This window comes from Vitis vinifera, chromosome 5, assembly GCF_030704535.1.
Source record: "Vitis vinifera cultivar Pinot Noir 40024 chromosome 5, ASM3070453v1".
Classification (NCBI taxonomy): Eukaryota; Viridiplantae; Streptophyta; class Magnoliopsida; order Vitales; family Vitaceae; genus Vitis; species Vitis vinifera.
In genome coordinates, this window is record NC_081809.1 from 23,543,356 (window position 1) to 23,564,222 (window position 20,867).

The following is a 20,867-nucleotide window of genomic DNA, read 5'->3' on the forward strand; positions in this document are numbered from 1 at the left end:
GAATGCCCGAGCAAGATTATGTTGGAAAGTACGTCTGATTTTGGTAAAGTACGTCTGATTTTGGTAACTTCTTTAAAATATTTTCAGTTTGAGTGAGATTTTGTTTTTATATTTAAGTAATTCATTTTTCTATATTTTATCATTCAGAGTTTCTATTTTGTTATATGTAAAGGTTGTGTGATATTTAAATAAGATTGATAAAAGTCCGGGGATTCTTATTTTTCCCCATCAACTCATTTGTCACAAATATATTTTTCTTTTATTTAGAAGAGAAAATATAAGATCTTGGAAGTATCCCTGATCCCATTGACGACGAGTGGGACTAAATAATTCGATCACGGTAGTTGCTAACCATACCACATAGTTATAGGCTTGTCTTCCATCTACACAAAAATAAATGGAGTTTTCCAAAAAAAACTTGTTAGGGGAGGAAGACCTCCTAGTGATAAGAGACATAGGGCTAAAGAGAAAGCCAAAAAAGGATGGTGGGTAGCATTAAAGGCTTTTGTGTTAGCGAAATCTCTTTCTATGAAATAAACTAATTTCTTAGCAGGATGTTGATCTAAAATTGTGATACATAAAAATCCTCAGAAGGATTGATTAAGGATGAGGAAATAATTGAAAGAAATTTTTGAAGAATATTGTGATGGGATGAAGTGGCAAAACAAGATAGAAATTTGATGGTTATCACGAAATGCTATGGTTCTTACATATGATTTCTTAATTTATTTAGAAGTAATTCACAGGAGGAAAATGAAGGTTGGAATGCCAACAAGCGTCTATTATTGAATTCACTCGACCCGATAGTACCCATTTTGGGAACGTCCTGGCGATATAAATTTAGCAACACTTTTTCCTCAAGATTTGTTGGTAATTTTCTCTTGATTTTTCTCTGTTGGTTATCACTTCTCATGTAATCCAATCTTTTCACTCCAATGAATCGATATGATATCACATATATGCCTGGTAGAATTTAAAAGTTGTCGCAAATCAATTATCAAAAGAACTTCACATAGATATTGAAAGTGGTATGTCAATATCTTGATGTGATTAACCAAATCAATTATCAGAGCAACAAAAGGGTTAACCAAATCAAACAAAAGGCCCAAACAATCTCACTTGCTAACGACTATGGAGGAAAACCTTAAGGTTAACCATCTCCATGATTGTAAGAATCTTTTATTTGTAGAGCATTGGTACCAAGGACAACTATTTGGCACCAAGGAAAGTTGTTTGTCCATTTTCCTTTGTTCGTTGTCTGTTCACTTAATTTTCTCTTTTTCTTTCTCTTTTTTGTGTAGGGACGAAGTGAAGTACTTGTCCATTTAGCGTGATTTTAAAGTAATTTTAAGATCAAGTTTAAATTTAGTCCCTAAATAAAAAAAATGGAAGCAGATATCATCCCTAGCCAATTCTTATATGTCAAATTGGTTCTTCTATTAAAATTTTCTATGAAATTAATGAAAAAACTCATGTGAAAAGTGTGCACACTATAGCATGAAATTGTATATAATACATTAGAATATGTCTAATTTTTTTGTGTGTTGATCATATGTTTTCCATCCATTTCTAAGAAAAGAAAAAAATTTCTTAACAAAAAAAAAAAATCACATTTAACAATATATAGTTTAGGGTTAATATTGTAACAAGAAAATTAAGAGCTAGATTGAGACATAAGTGTGAATTCTCATCACACAAAGATGTTTTGATTGTATTGATCAATATGGATAATATACGCTAAGAATAGGCTTTACAAGAAAGGATTGCATAAGTCAATGAGCAAAAAAGGATAGAAAGATGTAGACCAAAACTTGTACTTAATAATTGTTGGAGGATGGAGTGTATAGTTGACCTAGGATTTATGTACATTGATATTCCTCTTTATTCTCTTAGGATGAAGCTTGATGTGTTTCTTGACTAGAGATGTCAATGGCATGATATGCAAGATTTTTATTCTTGGCATGCCCCCTTAACCTGGCATGAGCATGGACACTTAATTTGCTTTTAAATGATTGAAAGGTGTCCCTGTCTAATGGTTTTGTAAAGATGTCAATAGGTTGATTTAAGGATGCAATATATCGTGCAACAAGATTACCCAATGTAACTTTTTACCTTACGAAATGATAGTCAAGTTTAATGTGCTTTGACCACACATGAAACATCGAGTTAACTGACATATAAAGTGTACTAATATTGTCATAAAACAGTTATGGCAGTTGTGCTAATGTAACTCTAATGCCATAGAAGAGGAAGGTTAACCATGTTATTTTAGCTATTCTGGAGGAATGGACTGATATTTGGCTTCACAACTAGATTGGGATACGGTGGGTTGTAGTTTTTTTTTTTTTTTGTTGGACACCAAGAAATGCAATTCATACCAAGGAATGCACAAAGCTTAGTGGTACTTCTATTGGCATCTTAGATCTAAATAACAGAAGTAATACCAATTTTAAAAAAATGATATTTAGGGTTAAAGTACTAACCTTTAGGTTTGGATGTTCTCCAACCTTAAATTCCAAGTGTTGAAGAATCAAATTAATATCCTCGGAAGTCTCGTACACCCACAATCTTCCACCCGATGGCTCTTCCTTGATTTTGGCACACTTCCGGTGAAGAAAAAGAGAAAGTAAAAGATACGACTCTCTTTCTTTTTGAAGGTATAGAAGACAACTCTATAGAAACACTTTAATTCCTAAATAGATATTTCTAGGGTTCTCCATTGGGCTTAAGTGACTTAAGTCCACTAAAGGCTTGGGTCACTTAATCTAGCCTAAAATGGGTCTTAATTAATTAATTAACCTAACATGACCTACTAATTAATCAATTAGCACAATCAAGATGTCTTGCTCACTTACCATTATGCAACCTTACGTACTTGCCAAAATACCCTTATGCACAAAAGTGAACCTAGAGTCAATCTAACCCTCATAAATCGCGTCAACAAGGTATATAAGCTTGAGCGAGGACTACTGGGACCCATAAAACAATATTGTCTCTCTCATAATCCAATTATAAAACTGATTCAATATCCCACTATACAAAATCAACTACACTTTAGTACCAAATGCAAATAACAATAATACACTAAGAGTTCGAGTATGTGGATTATTATCCATTGCATTCATCTCCCCATGAACATATGTTCGTAGTATAACAAGCTAAAAGCTATCAGCCTTTCAAGACTACCTATACTATCATTGAGTTACAAATCCTCTTATTGTGTATTCAATTGACATATCTTGACCCTCAAAGAGCCTATGTCAAGTTCTATTTAAGAAACTACAACCTTAAATGGATTGCCTAAGTCCACAAACCAATTGTGAACAAATCATCTACTTACCACCCATAACTTGGATCTTCCGTGCAATTGATAATGCACCTAAGTCATGTACAATGCAAAAAATGTTAGGCAAGAATGCTCATAAGGTGTAATGCATGGAATAAGGATAGATAAAAGTTAACTTTTAATGACTTTATCCTAACATTCTCCCACTAGCCCATAAAGCATAATGCTATTAAAGCATACCGGATACTGATTATCTAAAACCTATGTTATCCCTATGATCAACAAAAACTCTCCTTGTCAATGTCTTGATGAAAGGATCCACGGGGTTCTCCACAAAAAGTATCTTATCAACCATCATGTCACCCCTCTATACTATCTCAACAGTTCGAAATACAAGTACATAATCCCTTGTTCTATAAAGATACTTGATTATATGCTTAACAAAGCATAATTTTCGTATTTTTGCAATCTCTAAGGGCTTTAAACCCAATAATATATTGTCCCTCCTAGATTTCCATTTAGAACTAAGTAAATAAACTAATCTTAATTTATGATAATATATCTACATCATTTCCAATGAGTAGATTGTTATTTACCCACAAGATCTTAAAATACCATCATGCTTCCCTACACTTACTTGTACCTATTTGTTATGAAACTATCGGGTTACATCATACAAACGCTAATATCAAGATAATCATTTTCGTTCACCATATGAGAATTACGTACAAAATTAATTTTCTTAAATTTGGCCAAATATTAATGGGTATACAACATATTTGATTTTTTCTGATGTGAAGAATAGTTCTCAAAGAAAAAAAAAATTCATATAAAGGGTCACCAATTCCAATTATGTGCTAGGATAATACTATTGGTTGCAAACAAACAAGTTGTAGAAAAAAAAAGTAACAAGCTAAGTAAAACAAATATTTTTTCCTTTTGGAATACAGAAGTTTTTTTTTTCCCCTTCAACTTGGCTAATCCTCCTGAAAAATCACATATATCTTGTTTTTTTAGTACTTAAATGCAAACTCCAAAATTCCATTATAGTTTAAGACAATAAGGGTCTATTTGGGAACGTTTTCAAAAATTATTTTAAAAAAATAGTTTTGTCATGTTTTCTAGAACAAAAGTCTATTTGAGAATTTGAAATGTTTTTAACTTATTGTCAATATCTCCAAATATTTAAAAATAAATAAATTTTATCAATGATGCTTCATTTTCAATTGTTTTTCATATTTGTCCTTTTTTTTAAAATAACTAAAATATGTTTTCAAAAAACACCTTATTTTCTGTTTTTAAAAATAATTTTTTTTCTAATTATCAAACATATTTTATTTTTCTTTTTCCTTAAAAAACATAAAAACATTTTTGAGAATAATCAACAAACCAGCTCACCATAATACTTTTCTTAGAAAGTAACTTGTTGCAATCAAACACCTTTTGCCAAAAAAAAAAAAAAAAAACCCCGTTCTCCAAAATAATAAATTACATTCTAACAAATACACCATGTCAACATATTGATAATGGTAAAATCATTCATTCATATTTTATAATCTCATTGAGAATTAATTGACTGCATAAATAATTAAAATGGTATAATAAAATGGTAATAACTGTTAATTAATATCTATTGTAGTAATACTAAAGCCTAAATTACCTAGTAATTCTGGTTGAAAAAAAAAACCAAATATAAGATCTTTAAGGTCATCTTTTGGGATCAACATTAATGTGTTTATTTATTTAAATTAAAAAGGTTAATTGTTTAATGAAACTAATAAAAACCTTAATCTAAAATATATAAAGATGAAAATATAAAGGAAGTTTTCTAAAATATGAAAACTTCTAATTCATTTTAAAACAGATAAAAATTTATGTAAATTTTTAAAAGACTATGATTCATTATTAAAGTTCTTCTAATGTTTTTATTCATTTTTTATGGAAATATATAGTTATAATGTTGGTATAAATGAGTTTGTAAATTAGAAAAGATTAAAAAATTAAAAAGGAAAAAAAATTGGTGCACATGATCAAAAGATGAGTGAGTTTGTAAAGTTAAAAAATTAAAAAAAAAAAAAAAAGAAAAAAAAAAGATACATTTGGGAAGATAAGTGAGTGGTAAAATAGAAAGATTAAAAAAGAGAGAAAGAGAGAGAGGCATACATTCAGTAAATAGAGGGATACATTTAGTAACATGGATAAAAAAAATTAAAAATAATACTTGAGAGGTAGATGTAGCAATAGATATAAGTTTATAAAGTATATCCACAGCATACTTAGGGAGCTACTATTTTTGGGCACTTGGGGATGATTATTTTGGGTTTTGGGCCTATGAGTCAAATACTTCAAAGTAATGGCACCAAATGTTATTATTATTACTATTATTATTTGCAAAATTGGGCCTTTTAATTGTAATACTTAACAATAATCACCAAATTCATTGCATATAGACATATGCAAGAAGAGTTTCATGAATGTTAGGAATGGCATCAAACTAAGAGTGGGTTTGGGACAAGTGTACCTCATTTCGACTTCATCCTGTTTATGTAAACCTATTTTCATCCTCATCTTAATAAAATATTAAAATGGGGTAAGACAAAATGGGTATGAAATTTTCCCATATCCAACCCCTTTATTTTTAATACTTTTATTTTTTATTTTAAAAATCTTAATTATATTAAAAATAATATTTTTGATGAATGAATAAATAATATAAATTTTTATAACTCATTTTTATTTGAGAAGTAGAATTCTTTTTATTTTTTATATTTGAAAAATAGAAAATAAAAAAATAAATTAAAAATTTTATAAAATTATACACGAGGTAAGACAAAGCAATTGTTGTAATCATAGGGTTTTAAAAAAAAAAATCTCAAAGTCATTCCTCATCCGCTTAATTTCAGCCCAAACTCATTCTATCATTGACAAGGTGAGACAAATACCCTAAATATCTCAGTTCCATTGACATCCCAAATGGATGTGGAGACAACTAAAAGATATTAGGGTTCTATGCCACTACAACAAAAGTGATTTCGATCGAAACTATTGTTAAAAATCCTCCAAATTAACCACTATTATATAACTTTAGACATTAATTTTTGTGGTACTTTTACCCATAATTTTACACAATGATTTTAAATACTATTTGCAATAGGCTTATTGATCTAAAGCCATCTTCCAAAAGTAATATGAACTCTGAGCTGATTAATGAAAATAGAAATTCAAGGAAAATTCTCCAAATATGTCCAAATATCACAATGATCCGAAGATATTTTGTATAGAATACTCGTTTAGATGATTAAAGATAGTTTGTATAAAACATTGGTCTCCGTTTTGAAAGATGTATATTTTGTACAGAGAGAATTGGTGCTTGTTGGCTTCTTCTTTTTGTTTTTTGTTTCCTCTTTTCTTGACTCCTTGAGGGGTCCATGATGGAAAAGCTTCCAAATTCATTTTTGTCCATGATCTCCTGGTCCAAAATATTAATCAAATATAATATGTCCAACAAGATTAACGGGTATGTTTAACCATATCCACATCCAAGATAAGTTAGTAGATTCATCACTGCACTGTAAAGAACTCAAATGAATGAGAAAACACATCCAAATCTTGAGCACTAAAATATTTCCTATTTTCCGATTGGCCTTAAATTATGAGCTTTGTTCCATCCCATATCTCCCACCTTTTCTTATAATCTCATAAGGCAAGACCTAAAATATTTATGAAATATTTCTACCACATTTACTTAATCTATAAGGAAACATATTTCTATAATAAAACATATTTTTATAAATAAATATGAATTTATAAAATATTTTATACAATATTAATCTTTATTAAAGCAATATATACTAAAAAAGAATTTAAGACAATTTTTAGTAATTTCCATGCCTTGATTCAAATTTCATCAAATCAGTTTTTCATCCTATGGTGATATATAGTAGTACATCAAGTTAACTAAAGTGGCTTCATCTTTTTCCACAAAAAAAAAAAAATGTGAAAAATAAATTGAATAAGAATGTTTGGCTTGAAAAAAGGAAAAATGGAAATAGAATGAAAGCAAAAAGTAACAAAATTAAAAATAAAATAAAATAAATCTTATTTTATTGTATATAAAAGTTGAAGAAAAGAAAATCAAATTATGAGAAATATTATTTAACCAAACTTTCCAAACCTTTTATTTAAAAAAATAAGAAAAAATTCTTTTAAGATTTTTCTTTCTTTTCTTTTTTTTTTCTTTTCCATTTTTCTTTTCCCTAATATCAAAACATAAGAAATCAGTTAAAAAAAAAAAATAATCCAATCATTTTCTAGGTAGTTTCAGGAACCAAACATAGTGTAGAAGTTAACAAAGATAAATTTAAAGCTTAATAGCTTTAAATTATTTCACATTCACATAAGCTATCACATGACAAAAAACTTCCCCTCACAATTGACCTATCAAATAGTTAGAATCTTCAAGATAGTTTATAATAGTTCAGTTGCCATAATAATTCAGTTCATTGGATTAATTAATTGTTCGATAGCTATAATTGTGATTATGTGAATACTACTTGCAAGGAGCTGAATAGTTGTATTAGGTTTAATGAATGGGTTATTTTCTATACTTTTCGATGTTGGGCACCGGCATTTCCTCCAAAGCCAAACAGAGTATTATATCTACTAGGAATTCATGTGGTAATATTGTATGTTTAGGGTTTAAGATTTATTTATTTTGTTTGATTATTGACTTTTTATTTGATTATTGAGATATATTTAGGCTATGTTTGGTTCTCAGACAAACTGTAGGGGAAAAAAATGTTAAAAAAAATGATTTTATAAATATATATATATATATATATATATATATATATATATATATTAAAATGATTTAATCTATATAGAAGAGTTAAATCTATAAAAAAAAAATTAAAAAATATATAAAAATAATTTTTTTTTTTTTTCCTTTCACTTTTTCTTTCTATTTTTTTTCTCTCAGATTTTCCTTCAAATTAACTTTTTATAAATCAAACATAGTATTAATTAACTTCATAAATACACCACAAAAGTAAGGAGATTCTTTTTCTTTTTCTTTCTCTTTCTTTTTCATTTCGTTCTCTAATATGCTGCTCTGATCACCACTTTTTGAATATTGAGACTAAGATCATTGAATGGCTCAACAACAAGGATCAATCATCTGCTCCATTTGTTAAAAGATGGAACATTGGAACTCCTGGAATCTGGTACTGGAAATAGAAGCCATTACTCGTTCGTTTGTCCGATAGATTGGTAGGTTTAAATCTTAAGAACATGTGTCCATGAGGTTCACATATCAAGGGCCAGATTAAATCTCTATCTAAACTTGTAAATTTTTCATGCTTGCATGTGGATATGAACTTGTTGGTCCAAACTGTAGGACCCTCCTCATGAGCTGACACGTGGCGACCTGTCGTATCCTCACTGGCGAACCTTTTGCAGACACGGGGCAGCCTTCGCCTCTATCCGGACAGAATCCATTGGCCCGTGACATACATTCCGGATCCACCCTATCCGCACCCAACAGTCAATGGCCATGCGCCCTTGCTCTTATGAGGCTACAAGACATGCTCCAAACAATGTCTTCGAGTATACTCCACAGTCCATCATTCGCCTTCCATTAAAGGCGTACTAGCTGAGACATCTTCATGTCTTTTCAGGCCGCCTGCCACATTCTGTACTCTGCCGCCTATAGAGTGAAGTGACAGATGCGTCGCCTGAACGCCCCACCAGCAATCACCATCCATCACCTAAAGGAGTAATGATTGCGTTACCACCCTATGAGCAGCCATGACGACCGGAAATAAATGGACCTCATCAACCTAAAGGGGACCACAAAAAAAACGCAGACACTGTAAAAACCCTTTAGAAAGCCCAACAAAGGGGGTAAGATAAACTTCAAATTGACTCCTAAAAGGAGAAATCATAGAATATTGTCAAACTAACTAGAGCTTCGGAAAGTGTGTTCAGACATCTTGTACAGGTAAGAAGGAAAGAAACGTCCCTCTTAGTTAACTGAGCAGCCACGTCTGGGAAACAATGCTATCCCGATGAGGTTTGACATCAACACAAACAACTTTTGGACTAGTTACACCCATATGTGATATCTCATATTAGATGGGGGGAAAATTTTCTAACATTACATAAATATAAACTTCTCCTAACTTTATAAATGCGTTTTAAAGTTATGAAAGTCTTCTTAGGCCAAAAATGGATAATATCTTCATGGTGTGTATATATATACTTTCACCACAAAGAGCATCAAAAAAATTCTTTATAGCATTAAAAGTACGCTTGATTATGATTCATACTGTTCACTATCTAATAACGTTAATCTTGTTAAATATAGTGATTGGGACAGAGACCTAGATGATCGAAAGAGCACCACCAATCAACGATAAAAATATAGGAAATTAATATAATATAGGTAATTGTAGTCTACAAAAATATAAGAAATGTCATATGAAAATTCTGGAAAAAAAATTGGTGAAACAAAAATTGATTAAAACTTATAAAACTATTAGAAAAACTCTATGAAATGATACAACAAATGATGATACATAAATTGAAATGGCTTTATTTAATAAAAGAGTTTATATATATAATTTGTGGCAGTTGGGTAATAATATAATGTGCTTTGATAAAATAAAAATAAAAATTGAAATATAATGTACTTTTCCAAGAAATATGAATTTTGAAAATGTATGTCAAGATAAAATTTTTATTTTATTGTATTGCACTATTTAAAACATATTATATTTCACTATTTATAACATATTACATTTATAAAGAAATTCAATTTTACCCCAAAAATATTTATATTAAAAAAATTGTAATTTATAATTTTAAAAAATAACAATTTTATGAAAATTTGTTTTTAAAAATAGGTTTTTTTTTTAGAACATGAACTAATTATTTTTAGTTATTTCCATGTTTTGGAGCTATTTTAAAAATAGTTATACAAATATAAAGAATAATTAAAAATAAAATATTACATATAAAAGTTATTTTAAAAAATATTTTTAAAACATAGAAAACAAGTTTTAAAACAATATTTTATGAAATCTTTTTCAAAAACTATTTAATAAAAGTCGTTTTAAATAAGTACCCAAGGAGGTCTTATGGCTCTATATGGTAATTGTTTTCGGAAACAATTTTCTATTCTCTAAAAAAGAAAAACAAGAAAATATGTTTGATAATTAGAAAATAAAAAAATAGCTTTTTTGTTTATAAAAATATAAAACAAAGTGTTTTCAGATAACATCTATTAATTATTATTTTTTTTTAAACTGTTTTAAAAATTAATTATATAGATATAGAAAATGATTAAAAATAAATCACTATATATAAAAGTCATTTTTAAAACATATTTAAAAATATAGAAACCAAGTTAAAAGCATTTTAATTCCTAAATAAAATTTTGTTTTACAAAATATTAGATAATAACTTTTAAAAATTGTCCTTAAAAACTTTTTTTTTTCTAGGACTATTTGCAGAAGTAGTTTTTAAACAGAGTTTAAGCCTTCCCTCCTTGTTTTTGAAATAAATTTGGTGTTAAAGCGGTGCATATTGTTTAAGCCTCTAAGCACTTGCTTTATATATATATATATATGGTTGTTGAAAAATTTCAAAGAAAAAGAAAGGAAAAGGGAAAAAAATAAAAAATAAATTTAAAATTAATAAATTATTTTTATATGTTACTTCAAATATCTCATTTCATTTATTTTTCTTCTTCTATCTAAATATTAAATTATTTAAAATTGTGTGAATTTTTAATTAGTTTTAATTATATTTGATTTTCTTCCATAATTTTTATGATAAAATCAAACATGAGAAAATAATTTTTTTTTTCTTTTCTAGTTACTCTTTATGAACCGAACATAGTTTCAATGATAGGCTTAAGCTCTGGGTGTATTGTTTTTTGTATTGGTATATCTTATGGTGTTATATTTTTTTTTTATCTATATTGCATAAAAAAATTTGACTGAATTATTTTTTGGAATAATTAATTTAAATACTTTTTTAATTAAGTCTAAAAATAATTTGCTTTTAAGATTAAAACAGTATACTCTTAAATTATCACCAATTTTTTCTTTATCACATAAGCCAACTTTTTATCACTTGCTTTTCCTTTTTGTTTTTTCTCTTTTTGACCTTTAACTTTGTTACCATAATCAAAGTCGATTTCTTAATACAAAATAAACTCATATTCATTTTTTGAAAATTTTGAATAATCACTTACTTTGATTTTGTACAATTTAGATGAAAAATAAATTTACTATAAATTTAGAAATTTGTCTTTAAAAAATCCAATATATCTGAAATAGGTTCTATTTTCTTTCAATTTTTTTCTTCTATTTCTCAACAAAAATGTATCTAAAATTTTCTTTAAAATGTGAAAAATTAAAAAACATTTTCAAATCTACAACAATGAAAATAAATCTAATAAGAAATTGTTTAGAGCAACTTCAATTGAATTTTGAAATTAATTTTTTTTTAAATAATTCCAAGTTATTTTATACAAAAGATAACTTTAAAATTAATATTTTAAAAAATAATCATAGATTTAGAAATAGTTTCATAATTATCATATTTGAAAACAAGAGTATTTTTTTTTTCAAAAATATTTTTGTAGATGGAGACCAACTGAAGGACTTTATTTGGTCTGCAGGAAGCAGTGTCAAGACATTTTTTTTTCTTTTTCTTTTTCTTTTTCTTTTTCTTTTTCTATTCCTTTTCTTTTTCTTTTTCTTTTTCTTTTTCTTTTTTCCTTATGACAAAATATATGGCTTTTATTTTCATCTTCCTTTTTCCTTTTTTTCTTTTCTTTTTTTTTTTCAGGTGGAACCAGCTTAATTGTCAGAACATTTTTACCAACAAAATACTTTACATAATAAATTCTTAAGTCATCTTCATAGCTAATAGAATTGCCAAGCATCTCCTAAAATAAGATTTGGTGGTTTGTCTAAACTGTCTTCTCTTCAAAATTATTCATTTTTAAAATATTTTGATCTTACTTGAATAAAATAAAATAAAAACAAATGCAACAATTAATTTTATAAATATCGATTTTAAGACAAAAAAGAACGTCACCTAAATTATGATTTTGTTAACTTTAGCATCCATCCAGACAAAAATTGAGGGAAATTAAAGAAGTAAAGAACTTGTATGGCCACCACTTCCTTTGGTACGAGCCAATAGCAACCTGCTAAAGGCGTTTGCACCTGTTCCCTTAGCTGTAGCAATATATATAATGCCCAGGCCTCAGAGGCGGTGAAGACGACGGCTGTAGATCAGCTTAAGCACACCAATGGATCCATCCACCTCCAGTCATGCTTTAGAATTACAGAACCTTAACTCAGCTTCTAGTGGGAACCAGGAGGATTTCACATGCATGGCTCCTAAAATTTACAAGGCTGCTGCAGAAGGCGACACCAATATCCTCGAGGGAATGCCTAGCGCTGACCTTCGAGTCCAATTAACACCCAATAAGAACACCGTCCTCCACATTGCAGCGCAATTCGGTCAACTGAAGTGCGTTGTATGGATCATTCAGCACTACTCCGCGGATTCGTCCCCACTGCAGAGGCCCAATCTGAAAGGGGACACCCCCCTCCACCTTGCAGGGAGAGAAGGGCATCTAGAGGTCGCGAAGGCTCTTATCCGTGCTGCAAAAACAGTTTCCGAAAGAGACATTGAGAGTGGGATTGGAGCAGATAACACCATGCTGAGGATGACCAACAATGAGAATGACACAGCCTTGCATGAGGCCGTCCGGTATAATCATTCGAAGGTGGTGAAGTTGTTGATCAAGGAAGATCCCGAGTTTGAATATGGTGCTAACTTTTCTGGTGGGACTCCTCTATACATGGCTGCTGAGAGAGGATCTAGAGACTTGGTGAAAATAATCATAGAGAGCACTAATCGCGGTCGACTGGCTCACACTGGCCCCATGGGTAGAACAGCTTTGCACGCAGCTGTGATTTCCCATGACCCAAGTACGCATATACTTTTCCTCAGTCTAAACTATTCCTATGTGATTGACTTATTAACATTACAAGTATAACTTATAGAGTGTTGAATAACAAGTTTTAATCTATCAAAACAATGGGGTTAACCAAGTCAAATTAATAAAAGAATAATAAGAAATGACATCTTTGCCATTCTCTCTTGAAACCCTTCTCTCACTCATATGGAATCTACTGTCGCTTCAAATTAAACTTTCAATCTTTCTCAAAAAAAAATTTTGACGTATTTGTTTGAGTATATATGCTTGATGGTTGATTAATTGTTTCAGTTGTTTGGATAAACTATTTGAATAAAAATTTAAATGTTATATTCGAAGTAGATGAGTTCCTTTTTAAGGTGACATGCATGATAAAATATGACTGCTGGAACATGGAGAAAATTAAGAACAGGATTCACTAAAGAAAACTTGTTTCATAATTTCTTAAACTCTTCAAAAGATTTTTCGTTTCAGTTTATATATGTATGTGTTGAACAGAAATGGTAGAAGACATTCTAGAATGGAAGCCAGATCTAACCAAAGAAGTAGATGAAAATGGGTGGTCTCCACTCCACTGCGCTGCATACTCGGGTTATGTTTCAATAGTGGCGCAATTACTTGATAAATCTGACGAGTCTGTAGTCTACCTAAGGGTCAAAAACTATGGCAACAAGACAGCTCTTCATATTGCAGCCACCCGTGGAAGGAAGCGCACAGCAAAACTGCTGGTGTCACGCTTTCCAGATTGTTGTGAACAAGTCGATATTAATGGAAATAATGTTCTTCACTTAATCATGATGCAAAGAAGATTTTTCAAACGCTTGATAAAGATTCCCTGGATGAATGTGGGAGCACTTATAAATGAGAAGAATGTTGAAGGACAAACGCCTCTGCATCTGCTTGCTGATTCCCAGCTGAGATTTCGTTCAGATTACATAAGGAACAAGAAAGTAGATAAGATGGCACTTACCAACCAAAACTTGACTGCTTTGGACGTAATTTCATTGGCCGAGGATTTAACTGGACGAAAGGTAAGCCTATCTAACACGATTAATTTCCCAAATAGCTAGGACTTGAGTATGTACGTTGCATTAATACTATACTATACTATACTATATTGATATTTAGAATGGTAAACCATTAATTGAATAATAAGTAAGCCAAACAAAATGGTGGCACATTATATGAGCTCCATTGAAGCCAAGCTACTTCAAAAGGCTTGGCCTGGAGTACCAAGTATATATGTAAAAGTAAAATTATTAATATTGTATCTTCTATTTTCTCTGATTAAATTCCAGGGTGGTATCATACAAAGCCTGAAACAGTCCAAAGCTAGAGTCGGGCCTTTGTTGTGGCAGAAGACTATGAGAAAAGGCAAGAACAGCAGTAAAAAAGTACGTGATAAAGGTTCAGACATCTCTTTCTTAAGGAAAGTAAGTGACAGCCATCTGCTAGTGGCCACACTCGTAGCCACTGTATCCTTCGCAGCAGGTTTTACACTGCCCGGCGGGTATAATGATAGTGACGGCATGGCCATTTTAAGCAAAAAGGCAGCTTTTCAAGCATTTGTTGTGTCAGATTCCATGGCCCTGGGCCTCTCTGTGACTGCTGTATTGTGTCATTTTTGTACTGCACTGTCTGAGAAAGGGCTGCAGCTCGCAGTATTGTTAAAGTTCGCCTATTTGCTCACCAAGTTGGGTGTAGGAGCAATGGTGGTAGCATTCTTGACCGGCTTGTACGCCGTACTGCCACATCACTCAGGGATTGCGATTTTAACTGTGATCATCTGCGTCTGTTGTTTAGTTTTAAATTATGCACTGCTAGGCGAATATGAAAAGAATGTCGAAGCACGGTTATATATGTTGGAAAGTAAACTTGATTTGGGTAAGTTCTTTAGAATTAGGACTTAATTTCCATTTTAAAACAATTAGAATATTTTTAGTTTGAGAGAGATTTTGTTTTCATATTTAAGTAATTGATTTTTCTACATTTTATCATTCAGAGTTTCTATTTTGTTACATGTAAATAAGTATTAAATTAAAGGTTGTGTAATGTCTTTTTCTCTTCTTATGTAATTCAATCCTTTCACTCCAATGAATTGGTATGATATCACATATGTGCCTGGTAGAATCCAAAGGTTGCTGCAAATCAATTATCAAAAGAACTTTCCATAGATATTGAAAGTGCTATGTCAATATCATTAACCAAATCAATTATCAAAGCAACAAGGGGGTTAACCAAATCAAACAGAGGGCCCAAACAATCTCACATGCTAACGACGATGGAGAAAAACCTTAAGGTTAACCATCTCCATGATTGTAAAAAAAAAAATTATTTGTAGAGCACTCGTACCAAGGACAATTGTTTGCCACCAAGGAAATCTATTTCTCCATTATCTATTCACTTAATTTTCTCTTTTTCTTTCTTTTTTATGTGTGGGGACGAAGTGAAGTATTTGTCCATTTAAGTTATGTTTGGTTTCCAAAAGTACTAATGAAAGAAAAAAAATATTAAAAGGAAAATAATTTTCTCATATTTGATTTTATCATGGATAAGACGAAAAAAGCTAGAATATAATTAAAATTAATAAGAAATTTATATATTTTTAAATTATTTAATCTTTATATAAAAAAATTAAATAAGTAACATGAATTTGAAATAACATATAAAACTAATTTATCGATTTTAAATTTATTTTTTATTTTCCTTCTACTTCAAATTTATTGACTTTTTCTTTCCCTCTACTTTTCTTCTCTATTTTCTTTCTCTTGCATTTTCTTTTATGCTTTTTAGTAACCAAGCATAGCCTTAGTGTGGACATCTAGACAAGCCTTTGCCTTGGTGGGATAAGGAAATGGGTGGAAAATGCATAGTAATATTTTAAGTAATTGCGAAATCAAGTTCAAATTTAGACCCTAAACTCTCTTCTTTGAAAAAAAAAATGGAAGCGATATCATCCTTAGCCAATTCTTATATGTCAAATTGGCTCTTGTATTAACAAAAAAATAAAAAATAAAAAGTAGAGATTTAACTATAGTTCAAGGTTAATATTGTAACAAGAAAATTAAAAGCTATATCAAGACATTGGTGTGAATTCTCATCACACAAAGATGTTTTGATTGTATTGATCAGTATGGATAATATACACTAAGAATAGGCTTTACAAGAAAGGAAATTGCATAAGTCAATGAGCAAAAAAAGGATAGAAAGATGTATGCCAAAACTTGTGCTTGATTGTTAGAGGATGGATTGTATAGTTGACCTCGGATTTATGCATATTGATATTCCTCTTTATTCTCTTGAGATGCAGCTTGATATGTTTCTTAACTAGAGACATCAATGGCATGATATGTAGGATTATTATTATTGACATGCCCCTTAAACTAGCATGAGCATGGACACTCAATTTGCTTTTGAATGATTGAAAAATGTCCTTAGCTGATGGCTTCGTAAAGATGTCAGCAAGTTGATTTAAGGATGGAATATATCATGTAACAAGATTACCAATTGCAACTTTTTGCCTTACGAAATGATAGTCAAGTTCAATGTGCCTTGACCACACCTAAAACATTGAGTTAATTGACATATGGAGTGCACTAATGTTGTCATAAAATAGTTATGGCAATTGTGCTAATGTAACTCTAATGTCGTAGAGGAGGAAGGTTAACCTTGTTATTTTAGTTGTTGTGGAGGCATTGAACCGATGTTTGGCTTCAAAGCCAGATTAAGATACGGTTGGTTGTTCTTTTCAACACCAACAAATGTAGTTCACACCAAGGAATGCACAAAGCGCAATGGTACTTCTTCGTGTGGTAGGGCAACCAACCTAATTAGCATCATTAAAGGTGTAAAGAGTAGTAAGACTTTGAGCAATATAACAAATACCAAAATTTTGTGTGTTGTTTAGGTATCTCAGGATATGTTTTTTGCCTTTAAATGTATAAAAGTAAGGTTGCATGAGAATTGAGAAAGTTTGTTGACTTCATAAATGATATCAAGCCTTGTGAAGGTGAGGTATTAGAGAGCCCATGTATTGCCACGAAATATTATGACATCTGCAAGTTATAAATAAAATGGGTGGACTTTATCCTTGATTGTCATTTGGTGTGGCAAGGGTAGTACTTTTGAGCATTTGTGTTTTGTGGCAGTTAATCTCTTACATTGTATATGACTTAGGTGTATTAGCAGTTATGCAAAACATTCAAGTCATAGGTTCCATGCAATCAAATAAGTTGTTCACAATTGGTTCATAGACTTAGGCATCTATTTGATGTTGTAATGCACTACTTTCTAATTGGAGGGATGACTTACCTTAATCATCAAGATGATTTTCTCATAGTAAGCACACTAATGTGCATGGTTACACATTAAACAAGGCAAATGGTGAGCCATGACATTATATATATATATATATATATATATATATATATATATATATATATCAAATCCTTTGTTTTCTAAGCAATAGATTACATTTTTTTTATATATAGATTATCTCAAACTCATGTATATTTTCACCTTTCAATTGTTGTAGGGTGTTAGCACTACCCCTTATAAGGTCATGTATGTATACCTTGATCAAACTTGTTATAAATAGGATGACCACCTATCACAAATTGCAGTGCATGGTGTTTCCGTGATGTATTCATCAAAGTATGCTCTTAATTATATGCACTAGCATAGGCAAGTATCGTACCTATGTGTGTAAAACCTCATATCGAGGTTAGTGGCTACCACATTGTAGCAATAGGTAAACATGACATGCAGCCTCATACAAATAATCCAAACACACATCATGTTGCAATAGCTTGTACCTTAGAAATTAAAAGCAGAGCCATAAGATCAGGGAAGCCTTTAGCGTGGGAGCACATATATAGAGGCATAGAAAAGATTGACATATTATTTCAATTATTTGGGATTGAAGAGACCTTCACATCTACGCCTGCCCCAACATCATCATCACAATGAGCAACAACCCCACCATCACTAGCACCATGAGCATGAGCACCACCATGACATACATTACCATCACTATCACCAATAGCACCAACACTACTAGAACCACTAGCATCAACAACAAGACCAACACCAATAGCAACATCATCAATACTGCCAACATATGCCTAAAGGAAGAGTGGACATGTTTAACACTATATTTGTTTGTATTGATCTCCTATGTATACTTTGAAAACATTTTAAGTTATATGTTAATATCAAAATATTAAATTTTAATTTTCAATGACAACTAACATAAACATCATGTAAGAGTAAATCATCATACAACACCAATAATCCTAGTACATCATACATTATTACCTAATTTATGGTATCTTATGTGACAATATCGTTAGAAATTAAACTAAGAAACATCTCTACATAAGGTACATGTGGAGTCATCCAACTTCAACACAATGATATCGACTCCTATAATAGTTTCTTACTATCAATGGCATTAAGGCTTCAAGTTTCATAGATATGTACCCTCATTGAACCTTTATACCCCACTTCTTTCACAAGTAAAAGTTATTCTCAACTTTTGTCCATGAAGTCCTTTCATATCAACCTTACCAATTATATAACCATTCTACTTTTTTGGCTAATCTCTCTCACCCATTTGATTAATACTTTCCCATTATAATATTATATTATATTTGTTATGAAGACACTTCTCTAATCTATCATCATTGGAGCTTCTAATATGGATGCATCATCCTATGTAAAAAAATTAAATCACATTCAATTATATTTAATTAGAAAAAATAATTAGCAGATCTACTTCAAAGGTGCAGTATTGGACACACCTTAAGAGGTGTTCGAAAGTTCAATATCAAACACCTTAAAAGGTGTTTGAAACTCTAGTGTCAAATCATTTTTAACATGGTAAACACCTTTATAAGTGTCCAAAACTATAATATTAGAGACCATTAAAGTTATTTGAACTATAGTATTGGATATTTCAAAAAGTGTCTAGCATTCATTGGCCCCTCTTTGATTAAGCTCCAAAAAAAAAAGGGTTATAAAAATCATATCTTCACTTCTAGCATCAATAGAGAGAATTATTTGATTTTCTATTACTCCAAAAACATAACTTTCTCTAATGTTTTCTAATGGTTGTGAAGATTTTTGAAAAATAGAGAAAAATAGAAGGCAAGTTGGTGAGTATTGAGTTGTAAGGGCATTTTGGACTTTTATTAGAGGGTATTTTGGACCTCAAACTTCATAAATGAGGTGCAATGAAAAGATGTTATGTGAAGACATTTATAATTCAATTACAAGGTTAACAAACTTAATGTGGGTGTGATTTCCAAATATTTTTTTAATCGACTAAAAGACCTCATGATTTGCATATTGGATGATCAAGAGATGATTCCATCAAGCTTTCTGAAATCCCATCTTCAAGCCTTCTTTTATAAATAAGAAAATAAGATCTTATTATAAGGTGTTTAATAGAAAAAGGACGTAACCTAGGACTCAAGGAGTACATAAAGTGTGTTTGTGACATCTCATATCGAATAAAAGGGAAAGTTTCCGACGCTATATAAATATGGGCTCCTCGTAACCTTGTAGACACTTTTTAAAGCCGTAAGGGTCTCTTTGGGTTCAAAGCGGACAATATCTACACGATTGGGAGTGGGTCATTACAAATGGTATCAGAGCCGATCTCCGACCTCTATGTGAGGGTTTGTTTGGCCCCATAAGGGTGTTCGTTTGTTTGGCCCTGTCCGTGGGACACAACGAGGACGTTGTGTCTACAAGGGAGGCTGTTTGTGACATCCCACATCAGATAGGAGGGAAAGTTCCTAGCGCTATATAAGTATGGACTCCTCGTAACCCTGTAGACACATTTTAAAACCATAAGAACCCTTTTGGGTCCAAAGTGGACAATATCTACACGATTGGGAGCGAATTGTTACAAAAAGTATGGACTCCTCATAACCCTATAGACGTGTTATAAAGTCATGTTGGATCCTTTGAGTCCAAAGCGAACAATATATACACAGTTGAGAGCGAGTCGTTACAAACAGGTCGTTACACTTTCAAATTAGTTTGTCCTTTACATCACTTCTAATAGCCTATATGCATGATAATATCAAGAACATTATTACCAACCACCCTCACCTCGAACCAAGTAACTCTCTTGAACTAGGCATCCAACATTCTCCAAAACTATTCTTCATCTTTCAAAAATCACCAAGTCCTTGGAGACAGTTAGAACAAACCTATTATTCTGATAAAGCTTCTTTGAGTGTCAATGGCTTCATAACACTTAAACCACCTCTTAATTTTTCCAAGCACATAATTTCCTAATTCACCAAGTGAAGTTTCCTTTATAAGGAGCTATGTTTTATATGTTGTCACTTCTTCGCACTTAGTATTCCATTGCAAAAAGTAGATAATTAACAAAGAGCAAGACATTAGCCTTGCCGCTTGTTTTCTAAATACAATCATTGTTTGTCCATTTATAACACATCATAACATGATATTTCATTGTTAACACCTAAAGTTGCTGTATCAATATACATATCAACATGAGAACATGAACTCGGTCCCTAAAAGTGA

General features: G+C 30.9%; 1 protein-coding gene across 1 annotated transcript; it reads left to right on the forward strand.

Annotated features, from left to right (window-relative positions):
* Window positions 1-12,529: 12,529 nt before the first annotated feature.
* Window positions 12,530-15,304, forward strand: LOC104879451 (ankyrin repeat-containing protein At5g02620). The gene is made up of 3 exons (XM_010652229.3): window positions 12,530-13,299; window positions 13,806-14,338; window positions 14,606-15,304. The coding sequence occupies exons 1-3, from the start codon at window positions 12,612-12,614 to the stop codon at window positions 15,215-15,217; spliced, it is 1,833 nt and encodes a 610-aa protein (XP_010650531.1). The 5' UTR covers window positions 12,530-12,611; the 3' UTR covers window positions 15,218-15,304.
* Window positions 15,305-20,867: the final 5,563 nt, after the last annotated feature.

Bases quoted from the DNA above. Each gene is read 5' to 3' on its own strand.
- LOC104879451 (XM_010652229.3), top strand. From the start codon at position 12,612: ATGGATCCATCCACCTCCAGTCATGCTTTAGAATTACAGAACCTTAAC. The intron at 13,300-13,805 runs GTACGCATATAC...TGTGTTGAACAG, and splicing joins TGTGATTTCCCATGACCCAA to AAATGGTAGAAGACATTCTA. The intron at 14,339-14,605 runs GTAAGCCTATCT...ATTAAATTCCAG, and splicing joins AGGATTTAACTGGACGAAAG to GGTGGTATCATACAAAGCCT.